General features: G+C 37.8%; 1 protein-coding gene across 1 annotated transcript in view; it reads right to left on the reverse strand.

Moving 5' to 3' along the window:
- The window catches only part of LOC142353068 (uncharacterized), a 30,190-nt gene extending 22,603 nt beyond the window's left edge, over positions 1 to 7,587 (reverse strand). The window contains exons 1-2 of the mRNA XM_075405262.1: positions 7,235 to 7,587; positions 2,776 to 2,912 (exon numbers count right to left, since the gene is read on the reverse strand). Coding sequence (XP_075261377.1) covers positions 2,776 to 2,912; positions 7,235 to 7,451 — 354 coding nt within the window. The 5' untranslated portion in view covers positions 7,452 to 7,587. The remainder of the gene's footprint in view (positions 1 to 2,775; positions 2,913 to 7,234) is intronic.
- Between the last annotated feature and the right edge of the window lie 5,006 nt (positions 7,588 to 12,593).

Below are 12,593 nucleotides of genomic sequence, written 5' to 3' on the forward strand. Positions count from 1 at the left end.
AAGTCAAAATTGTCAAGCGAAAATTTTGCAAAAAAAAAGAAACGATTACAATAATTGCTATGAACTTCGTTCAAGAGCAATTAACAAAACATGGCAGGAGAAGTCCTGACACATTTCAGAGAGTTGCCTAAACATAAAGTTGGCCCAGAATGGACTATGAATAGATTGGGAAAACAATATAGAAAACAATCCTAATAAACAGCGAACAAATGGTGAAAATCAATGTCAAAAAACCAATAGGGAGAATGTAAATTTTTGTTCAAACACCTTTTTCTCACTCCATTAAATTTAGAGCAAAAAATTTCACTCCAAAAAATCACTAGCTTTTTCCCTCTATTTCCTGATTCGGCGTGACCAAAATCATCACTTGAAACTGACATTCAAAATCATAAAAGTAAGTGAAAAATCTTAAAGAAAAACGAGCACTCCTTGAATTAAAAAAACAAAGAGAAGGCGAAGAACAGCCTAAGCTATCGCTTTGTGCCTTCTGAAAATGTGCTACAAAAACGCATTTCAAAAAAATATTCATACAATTGAGTCAGTTCCCGAAGTACTAGAGCCGTATTGATAACGAATCTCAGAACCCGAGTACTTTTGAGTCAATAACATGCCAGCAAAGCCCCTAAAGATTTCTACATCATCAAAAGATATGTGCCAAAATTATGCTCCAAAGCAAAGAAGTCAAACGCCTATAAAGGCTACATTGTGCGAATTATCACATACGGCTCCGAGGTCCGGAATCCAAACCGAAGTCATATGCAAATTCTTGAAAAGCTAAAAATGAGAACCAGACGAATTTTGGAAAAAGATTGTTGTTATGTTGGTAGACTAACGGAGCTTGACTGAGCTACTACCTTTCTGCTCGTGGAACAAAGGCACAAACTTTGTAAAAAAAACAGAAATTAGTATCATTTTGCGTGTTTGTTCAGAAAATGGTGATAAAAAGTAATGTCTTGCACAATACCTTATCAACTTTGACAAACGTCAATTTAAGACTGATCGAACAAAAATTTAAAAATTACGAAAAACGTGAAACTTTGTACCTTACCCGCAGACCAATTGAACAATGCCAGCCAAAAAGATAGTCTCAAAAAATCAGAAACTAAATTACCCAAACTAAGCAGATAGATTATGGCTAAAACATTTGAAGATTTTCCCTTGGAAATCAAAAATGCTTTTCCCTTAAACAAACCCACTAACCCAAGCAAAAGCCCTGAAAGGGGTTTATTGGCCAAAGTGAGAATTACAAAAGTTATTCAAAATTTCTCAATTTCAAAATGAACTTTATCATAATCATTTTTTGTGTCTGAAATCCGTCCAGTAAGCGCGCTGCAAGACTTAAAAAAATAAATTAGCCCTAACAGATCAATGAACTCAGAAAATAGCAAGCAAGAAAATTATTAAAAATTTGAAAACAATTGCAAATTTTGAAAAGTTGCTAAAAATTGCAATATTAACATCTTCAGAAAATTTTTAAGTTGTCTCCAGAAAGCACCCAATGATCCAATTGCGAACCTTAAAAATTTCACTGGCCCATGAAGATTGAAAACTTGGAAAATTAAAGAAAGAAGTTTAAAATTTTATTTGAAAAAATTGGTTAAATTTGTCATAATAAAACAAAAAACCATTCCATTGCCAAAATAAACTACGCAGTAACCTACTATAAAACCCTAGAGAAAGTTTCCTGGCCCCCTTAGGCTGGAAAAACACAAACAATTAAAGAAATTTTCAGAAAAAAACTTCGAAAAATTGCGAATTTCATCAAAATATTGCGAAATTTATAGATGTTGAAAACCGTGCCATTGCCACGGGAAACTATACAAAAATTCATTCATCAATCCACGACGAGGCTCCTTAGCTCCTGAGGCTGCAAAAACTGAAAAAAATGACAAAATTTTGAAAACATAGCAAAAATTAGTATCATTTTGTGTGTTTGTTCACGAAATGGCCATAAAAAGTAATGTCTTGCACAATACCGTTACCAAGTTTAACAAATGTCAATTAGAGACTGATCAAACAAAAAACTCGAATATGACAAAAAAACGTGAAAAATTACACCATTTTAGGCTCAAAAACTAACATAGCTGCCAGATTGCCAGAAATAGCCGCAATAGTTTTGCAGATCTCGTATAAAAAAACAGTAAAAACACACCAAAAATTAATCTTTCATTAAAGGATGAGATGTTGTATTTTGATGAAGAATGAACAAAAAGCAGATTTCAAGTGGTTGTGACGTCATATGGTCGTAACAAAAATCTTGACGAACTAACAAAAAACAAGAGAAGGCCAATAATAGCCTCAGCTATCGCTGTGCGGCTATTAAAAATGACCTTTTAACCCTGAATTAAGGCCTTCCCAGCAGCTGAGCTGCACTACTCTAAGCACTTGAACGACCACTAAAACCAGTTGAGGTCATCTATTGAAACTTAATGCCCAGAGAGCTTTACCTATTTATGCCGTTTCAAAGCTCAAAGTCATGGAAAAAGGTGTGCAAACATCTTAAAAAAGACAGTGACCCAATACAATCCAAATTTTTTGCATTGTAAAAAACCTGGATTGTAAAAAACCATGATCACAACAATATAGCTTGGCCCAGCTTACAGCTTCGTAGCTATAATAATCACAATTACCCGAACACACCGAATCCTGAAAATGTGATTAGTGGCGTCACTTATTCAGTCACTGCACTAAATTTCTGTTTTCAAATAAGTCATCGATTTACAAAACAGCCATGTATGATTGATTGTTTGGCTATACGTACATTATCTTACTGACCTGTTGATAATTGCTGCTAGTGGAAGTCAAATTTGAGGGGCTCAAACTCTCCTCTGTTTGAGGTGACTGATGTTGCTCTTCAGTCTGAGTGGAGACATTACATGTTTTCTCTGCCGCTTTGTCGGAGGCTCTTTTCTCTGAAATAGTAAAAAAACAGCTTTGTCAAAATTTTGATACATTTACACATTTAATACATTTGGTTTGGGTTAAGAGACTGTTGCGTATTTTAACTGGGAGGCACTTACTTCATGGACAACAATTGATATAATTTGAGCTACCTACTATTGGATGCAACTATAATCGACCAATATATTATTTGAACTTGGAATAGCGTAATCGAACGAAAATTTGTCTCTCAAAAAACTTATACAATTATTGGCAAAAGTTTATATTAAGAGTAATTATTATTACCTGCGCAAACCGAAGCTTCCGATCATTCATTTTGATTTCATCTTTTTTTATTTTAAACCACTACCAAATAATTCTAAATTTCTAAATGTCACTATTACAAATCACCTTCAAACTCAAGAAAATGGGAGAAACAAGCATTTCCAATTTTGTTAACCTGTCGCATTTTAAACTTAGCAATCCCACGTGTACTAGTTGAACAGATGCTCTTGTGAAACCAAATCAATCAATTTGTCTTAGCCTAATTGTTGTGATAAACTAATAAAATAGCGTGTGCTATTTATTAGATTAGCTCTTCAGATCTTGTTTTGGCCATCCAGTGAGAGGACCCCTGACAGAACACACTCTGTCATCATCACCAGGTTGTTTTTTTTCATGTCAAATATTTCAATTGTTTCATAATTAAACTTAAAAAAACCATTTAATCAATTGTTCCCTATGTACTGCCATAGTGTTTCCTAGGGGACCGTTGACGCCGCGTTTCAACTCGAAGCGAACTCCAATCTTCTCAAGATTGATCATCGGAACATCGCGGACCAGAACCCTAAGCAGAAAAGGAGACGATACACTCCAGAGGTGCTACCCTTGAGGACCTGACCAGAACCACCCTCCAACAGTACAGAATGAAAAAATTCAAACTGTAACTGTAAATGCTGGTTATATTGATCATCCTAGTTTCATCCTAGTTTCATTTCGTCTCAAAGACTACTTAGCTCCACAAATCGTTTAAAAACTAATAATCTCAATTATGCTCTAAACTTAAATAGTAGTTTTACTCATCCAACCAGTCAAATTGTTTCCCCATACTTCTACCTCCCATTAGAACACTTGAATAGATATGGTATACATTTCTTTTTCTATGGTAGCCATATGTTTGCTTATTATTTAACCCGCAAACTTGAATTCTACACTCGTTAGCTAAACATATGTTAGACTACTAACAGTCCCTCTTATTTATATCCCATCCACTTATGTCCGAGAAGTCACACTGCTCAAAATTTTCAAATCATCTCCGATGGAGGGGTTTGGTCTTACTCATGCACCACTTATCAGCACGTTAAGTGTAGCGGACTGAGTGAGAAAAAACAGGGAACTTCCGTCGCCTATGCTGCAAAACGAAAGATACTCTAAACTCCTCAGAGGCAAAAACTCTACGCTATGCAGCGGTGGATAGCCAGACTGACTACTGGCTTAACGTCGAGCAAAGCAAAAGAAGCTCGTGAAACACATCTACAAACAAGTTGTTCATTGGATAGCAATCTATTTTACGCTGCCAAGAAACAAGTTCATGGCATTAAGTTCATCGATACCCTGTCTGCTCCTTTAAACAATTCTAACGCGAAAAGCATATATACTGCGCAATGGTGATGCCTCATCTCATTCTTGCGAGCACAAACAGAGGATGAGGCCTCAAAAAACAAACAGTGCAAGACGGTTAGACCAATGCAAAGTGGGACATTAACTTCCTTTTCTTGACGCAAAAGTTATCCAGCAGCGTAGGAGCAGAACTAAACAAAAACAATCTCTTGACGAATACGAACATTTTGATAAAAAAATACCAACAGGAAAAATTTCCAATGCCATTCCAACTATCAATGTCTCACTAAGGAGCCAAAGATAGTTTCCTTTCTTCAACGCACAAGGTTGACAAGAAAACAGTCCTTGAAGTCTTGCTTAAGAATCATCCAGAACAACGCAAAGCCAATTTGATTTACGCAAAAAATTATACAGAAGTCTTGCCATACCGTCAGTCCATATTTCAAAAACTCAATGCCTCAATTGTTAGAACATATGTCATGAAAACGATAGAAGCCATGGCCCTTTCGACCTTGATGCCAACGAATGGCACAGTCTTCTGACATCCCTAAAGGCGTCCTCGACTGATATGTGCAAAATGATAGCGAAATTAGCAATACACAAAGCAACTCCATTTGACTTCTTCCGTATAATTGATGTCGGTTGATAGCTTTTGATAAATGCCCCCGGTGTACGACCGACAGGAATTAGGGAAGTTTTGAGACGAATTATCGGAAGAACTATTGTCAAAAGTGTTAAAACAGGCCTTAAAGTATTAGGTGGTGATCAAAAACTAAGTATGGGTCAGAGGGAGGAATTGAACGTGCCATTCATTCTATGAGCTGCTTTTAATAATACAGATTCGGCAGCGATCTACCTTATTGACGCAAAAAAAAACGCTTTCAATAGTCTCAGCCGTAAACATACCTCAAGAACTATCAAGATATTATACCCTGCTCTACCAATTCAATTAATAATCATAACGTGAACCATCAAATTTGTTTATTAACAAACAAACAAAACTCTGGAAGGTACAACTCAAGGTGACCCCCTTGCAATGTCGATTTATGTGAACTCCATTATCCCCCTAATTGAACTTCTTGACAATTGCTTCACAATACAAAAGTGGTATGCCGGAAATGGCAACGCTGTTGGCCCTCTTGATAACATGAGAAATTTTTTTTACTCGTTAAAAACATGGTCCTGCTTTCGGTTACCATATTACCAAGTGCCATGTTATTACCGAACCTCATTCCTTTGAAAAACGCAGCAGATATTTTTTCAAGATCAAGTTGAACTAGTCAACAGTACTGGTGTACTTGGAAGTGTAATAGTTACTGCTATTGCAGAATATAAATTTGTAGAGATACTAAAAAAGCAGATATCGTTGTTTAAAAAGCTGGTCATTCATGCCAACTTTGACCTCAAAAGGTTTATGAACCATCTACTTTATCGGTTGAGCACCTAATGACCTGAGCTTGTACAACACCTACTGAAGACCTGTTAATAGAATGAAAGAATTCAATCAACAAAAAGCTATTACCGAATCTACGAAAGAATTGAAAAAACAATAAAAAGTACTGGAATATCTGTTTGTTGCCGATAAGGGACTGTGGCCCGAATACCACTAAACCTGACGACCGTTCTAAAGAATACGAACGATCAGTTCAACCTTCCAGTCACTTATCCCTATCTCTGTCGGAAGCCAAACTTAAGCAACAACGAATCATACATGAAATAAGAAAGAAGAAAGCTTGATATCAAATCGAAAAAGATATGAAGACCAAATTTATTAAGATCGAGAATCGCTCACTTGACCTAGATACTGAAAAAGGAGCATCACGCTAGATGAACGCTATGCTATTGAATCAATATCACTTAGACCTAACAAAAAGGAGTTTTGTGATATTGCCCCTTCGCTATGGTTGAGACCCAGTTAATATGCCATCATTATGCGCATGCGAACAAATCTTCACTGAGGCAAATGCCGTCCAATGTCCGAAAGGAGAATGAGACAAAACTTCACAATTGCTTTGCGAAATTGTTAAGTGATGTCTGTCATGATGACGAGATCGAATCTCATCTTCAGCCGTTGCGAGGGGAAATATTTGCTCTTAAATCAACGACAACAGATGATGATGATGATGATGCAAGGTTAGACATCAAGGCCAACGTGCTTTGTGAATCCAGGTTCAACAAAACACTTCGATATAAAAATTTTCGATGTTGAGCAAGAATTGGTGTTGAGAAAGAAACATTTTATCCACTTGTCTTGGCATGCACTGGCGGAGCTGGCCTATCACCCTCAAAAGCGCTGAAACAGCTGGCATCGAAGCTCTTTGCGCGAAAAGAGGACAGATAAGATATCATATCATATCTAAGGACAAAAATCAGCATCTCCCTCCTAAGGAGTTTCCTCAGCTTTTGAGGCTCAAGGACACTTAGGTTGCGCGAAATCCTCGATGCTTCAATGGGAGCTGTTGTTGAGGAAGGGAAGCTCTTAGTTTGACTAATATACTCTCGCCAATAGTTGTTTGTTCTAGGGCTGTCTTGTCTGTCTTTTGTTTTACATTTTTCTCAGCTGATGTTTGTAGAGTATTATCATTTTATTGATAGATTTCAACAATACGAAATGCTTTACGAAGACGTAGTGCAGGGAGGGCCCCGGACCAGCCAATATTCACTCAATGTTGGGAGGTGCATTTCGTAGTTTAGTTTTCGTTTTAAAAAAATTTCTGGGAACCAAGTAACTAACCATCATTGTTTCCGCTAACTTGTCCAGACTGTCCGTTAACATTCGGACTGTGCTCCTTCTCAGAGAAAAACACATGTTTAATGTCTGGCATGATCTCCGGCTGGAACTTGATGGCGACAATACATCCGGACAGTTCACTGTCGTCGTGCGGCTGATTACAGCTCTGAGCCAGCAGGGCTTTTATCAGCCCAGTCGGACACTCGATTGAAATATTCATTGAAATAATCAACTCACTTCGTGAAAGATATTAAATCGCTTTGAACTGGAAACACGACGACGGAAGAGAATATATCGCATTTCTGTATGAATTTCCAATTCTATACATGACGAAATCTAAACAATACATCCATGCCATTCTAAAATATCATTTACCTGAGATAAATAAAAGATATAACCCTAAGTTTCATCATTCTATGTTTACTAATGTCAAGTCATATCTATTGAAATCTATTTCAATCAGACATTAATCAGCAGCCCACAAAACCTATTAAAATAGTACAAAATGTGGGTAAATATAGTCTTCCCTGAAAGAGCATAATGTAAATCAGTATACAAAAAGATGGTTTAATAGGCAGAAACTGAATATCTAGTTAGAGGACTTCATTTCCGAAATACTTTGTCTGATAACTTACGAAGAAATATACCAACAAGTTTTGATATATTCAATAATTCTTGGGGTCGTCCTTTTCATAATTGCGCCCTCCTCCATTATGGTATATTTACGGTAACGGTGGCGACGGTGGTGGGTGAGTGGTTGTGGGGGGGGGGGGGGGGTGAGTTATACGTTATATGACCTCTCAGCTAGCTTAGGAGGTCTATAATGTGAAGGACGTTTTGTCCTTAAAAGTGTCCTTAAAAGGAATAGTACTAATACAATTGGTAACTGACACAGTGAATAATTCTACAGCAAAACAGAGTCAAGCACAAGTTAAATTTCAGTACAAAATATGCGCTAGCAATTATTCACCTCCTAGGAGGTCGACCGGGTAATTAAGGTAGGGAAATGACCCCAGGTCGACTTTATAAGTCTTTTCATAACGTCGACCTCTCAACTGGGGTCGCTATTAATACTTAGCCTACAGACGTTGGCCTAGGTCAACCAACTGCTGTAAGCAAATGAGGGGCTCGTTTTGGTCGCAGCTAGCCTCACTGGTTTGGTTGCAGCTAGCTACCTTCACTGGTTATGGAGGCAGGAAATAGGGGGCCTGGCAATGAGGAGCAAAAATTGTTGGGCTAGGGAAGCTCAATTCCGCGAAATAGTCACTTGACATGAAGGATCTTTAACACTTCTCAGTAGCTTCTCTGAGAGCTCTGCAGATCAACTTAGTTTCCTGGGACTTCATATTTCATCTCGTTTGTGAGCATGAAAATTGAAATCGATCAGACTAAAAACCGCAGAAAAAAACAACCAGGATGAAAGAATTGCCAGATAGAGTAAACGTTTGTTCCGAGTCACTTTCAAACACTGCAACAAAAACATTGTCAATGATGAAGAAACCAGACAGCCAAAAACACTAAAATGTGAATAAATAAAATCAAAGCTGGCAGATAGCCAGAACAGCTGCGTGCTGTGGAATACATATAAACAGATACAGAAAAAAAACATACAAAACTTTCATCGATAAAAAATAAGGTTTGCTGAAATTCACTCCGCAGAAGTCTTTTTATTAGGGAATTTTATCACACATGAGTTTCTGCAACAATAACTAATTAAAATTAAAATTAAGTTGCAAAGCGGTAAAGTTATTTTGAGAGGTAAGTCACATACGATTAAAATCCAATCAAGCCAATGACCTAAAAGCTTTCGGAAGAGTGAAAAACGACATCACACGCGCAAATGTTAGCTAGATGACGAAGTCATTCTGAATATTTGAATGACGAAGTCATTCTGAATATTTGACTTGTTCAGCTTTGCTATGTGACCTGTAAAACGCAAAAAAGCGCCAGACACACCACAAAACATAGCAGGACAAGTCCTGACTTACAATTCACAGAATTTTTATCAACTAATCAAAATTAGATTTAGAAGTGACAAGGATTGCTCTTGGAAAACCATCTAAAAAACATCCTGATAAACGATTAGAAAAACTGCCTCATCCGCACGAAAAACTCAATCAAGAAGGCAAACTTTTGTTCAAGCACCGTTTTCTCACTCTATAAATGAACAAATTTTCGCTGTAATTCGCGTAATTCAGGCGTGACCAAAATCATCACTTCACTTTGACTCTAAAAATCATGAACATTGAAAGTTCTTCAGAACATAATCAACAAATGTCGGGCTAATTTGTCTGGCAAGCGGTTGGCTCCGTAAGTACTTAATTAAGGCTAAGACAGGCTAGCTTCAGCTTAATTGAAGAGGCGGGCGTGAGCACTGGGGGGGGGGGTAGGGACGGAACAATGAGCAGGGAGTTGGTTGGGATTGGGGGGGGGGGGGGTCAATTGGCGGGGATCAAGCTCAGTGCACTAAGTATGAGAACTTAGTGACCTCCGGGAGTCCACTGTTTTCCCCTTTTTTGAGGACAGAAATTCAAAAGAGTCAGACGAAAAATTTCATAACGAAAGACAACAGGACTAATATAATTGCTATACAATTTGTTTGAGAGCAATTTAAAAAAGCAGCGACCCCAAAAAATATTCAATTTCTTTGAATTTTAGAACAAAGATGGCAGATTGCCGGAAAATAGTCGCGATAGAGGCTTGTGGCCTTCCATGAGTTGAAGTAACTAAAAAAATAAGATAGACAGATCAACCACCAGTCCTTTAATAGACCATTCGACTTTTTGGTTTCGATTTTAAATTCGGTCTATCATTTTTGACACATACGGTCTCTTTAAGGAAAAAGCCCAAGAGCTTTTTCAAAATTGATATTCGAAATCCACAACTCAAGACTAATACTGAAGCAACAGGGCATTACTTAGAAGTACACTATTGATCTTTAACTAGTAAATGTACACGAAATTTAAAGTTCAATAAGTGAGTTCCGACTTCAATTTTTTAGTGTGATAAATCATGCAATTGACCTAAAAGCACAGAAGAGGTCATGTGACCAAATTTTAACAGCAAAGCAGAAGAAGTCACTGTGGTCATTGAAAAAGTCAATTCCAAGAAGTCCGCTCGTAAGAATCATCAATGGAGATGCCGAATTAAAAACGTGTCGGTCTCTGACCATGATGATCTGTGTAGAATCTGAGACAATGTTGATAACCGCTGCCCCAAATGAGATGTAGTACCACATGACGTAAACTACATTTTCAACTGCATTAAGAATACAACAAACCTGAACGCGATTGACCTGTGGGGAAGACCAGTAGCATTTCACCCAAGTTGCTACCAGTTAAAAACGGCAATAAGCGCCTGTATCCCGCCAACATTACCTGCGAATTGCAGCTGTGCGACAGCTACAACAGCAACAATTAAAAAGACCACGACGTCCTCAATGATAGCCGCTATCGCTTCGCCGCTATTAAAAAACCAGGACCAACGCAACTTCGGGCGAAATGGTATAAAACAAATGACAAGCCATTGGCTTCGTCAATAGCTACGGTTTATGGAGGCTAACTTTACCTTAAATGGAGGGGTGTGAAGCGAACGCAGCGGGGAGCGCAAGGGAGGAAACGTGGTAGGGAGGGGGTCGAGAGCTCTGGTTTACGGATGCAACTATGCGCAGGCGGTTGGTGGCGTTGACGTGGGGGAGGGGACGGTGTAGTGAGGGGACGGGCTAAATTTGGTGAGGGGTCAAACTCTAAGAACCCTACTTCACACAGCGGATCTATGTCTCCAAAACAACTTCGGTGAATCGCATACCTAGAGTCTAGCAAGCCGAAAGGCTCAAGAGAACCTATTGCCCTCCGGAGGTTACCAGTTTATCCCGTTTATGAGGACGAAAAGCAAATGGGCCACTAGAAAAACCGGTCCGCAAAAAATTGCATATAAAAGTCAACAGGACTAAAATAATTGCAACAAAATTTGTTAGAGAGCAATTAATAACCACTTTAAGTCGCAACAAACACCATCATGATGGGTGAGGGATGTGACAGGGGTTCAGAAAAGTAGGCGGGAGGAGAAGCAGACCTCTAAAGATTGCTCTAAGCAGCTCCAGTGAACTGTACACTAAGAGCCCACTAGTCAAAAAAAGCTGCCTCATAGAGACTTTACAAAATCAAACAAGCATAAAATCGGATAAGAAAGACCAACAGGACTCAAACAAATGCTAAAAACACCGTATTAGAGCCATCTGAAATTGCCTTGGGATGGAGCAGTTAACACAAAAATTTTCATGATTTTCAAGCGTTTTATTTTTGCATTGATGATAGGCTCTTACCTAAAATTCTTCACCAGAAAAATTTGTTTTCTAAGACAACTATCAAAGAATCAAAGAACGTTGATCTATCTTCAGCTATGAGGACAAAATTATGCAATACATAGAGCAGATGGCTGAGATTTATAGCGACGCAAATTTGTCAACATGAGGCCAACCAGTTCCATTGTTTAGTACCTCATTCCGTCTTCTACTTTCAAATGCATTCGAACTCCTCTTCTCAAAAACTGCTTCTGTAACAGATAGTAAATTTACACATAGTTAAAGACAGAATTCTAACAAATAATTAAAAACATTTCCACGACACAAAATATTCATAAAGCAATTTGAAAATATTCAAATATATTTTAAATCGCAATTTCTCCCAAAATACTGTCTGGATGACACCAACACCTTTGCAAGGGTTGTACCTATAACCCAATCAATTTAATATCGGATAATAAGATCAATCACTGCTCGTAACAGTTAAGATATCTGAAGCAAATTGAGGAGATAAAGATTCAAATTTCAGAAACTACTGCAATGATTGCTCATAACGAAGGATTCAAGTCGACAGTCAAGCCCAATGAAATTTAAGTTAACGGGTTAAAAATAGCTGAAGGGCTTGAAAATCATCACTTTCAATGACTGCGAGAATAAGATCAATGTTACCAATAAATATTACCTTGCAGTAGTCACTACAACGTGTTTGACTATAATCACTCCTTTAGCCTCTTATCAGAACATCTAAAATATTACAAATTAGGAGCACCTTCAAGTTTTCATTCAAATCAACGCTATCAACTCAGTCAACTTCATAATTGCAAACGATTTGGCGTTATCATTGCAGAATCCTTTCAGTTTAAGAACTGATTCCATCCTTCCACCATTTTTTGTCCAGTATTTTAGTGAAAAATTCCTGTTTTGGCTTTCTCTGTGGTGAGAGTACATTTGTAATATGAGCTATGAGTAACCATGACATTGAAGACTTTTGAAAGGTTGAGCAAAAAAGGACGGGTCACTGCTTTTAGAGATTTCTAAATAGTCTTTAAGAAATTATGT

The sequence above is a fragment of the Convolutriloba macropyga genome, chromosome 14 (genome assembly GCF_964194025.1).
Source record: "Convolutriloba macropyga chromosome 14, txConMacr16.3, whole genome shotgun sequence".
Lineage (NCBI taxonomy): Eukaryota > Metazoa > Xenacoelomorpha > Acoela > Convolutidae > Convolutriloba > Convolutriloba macropyga.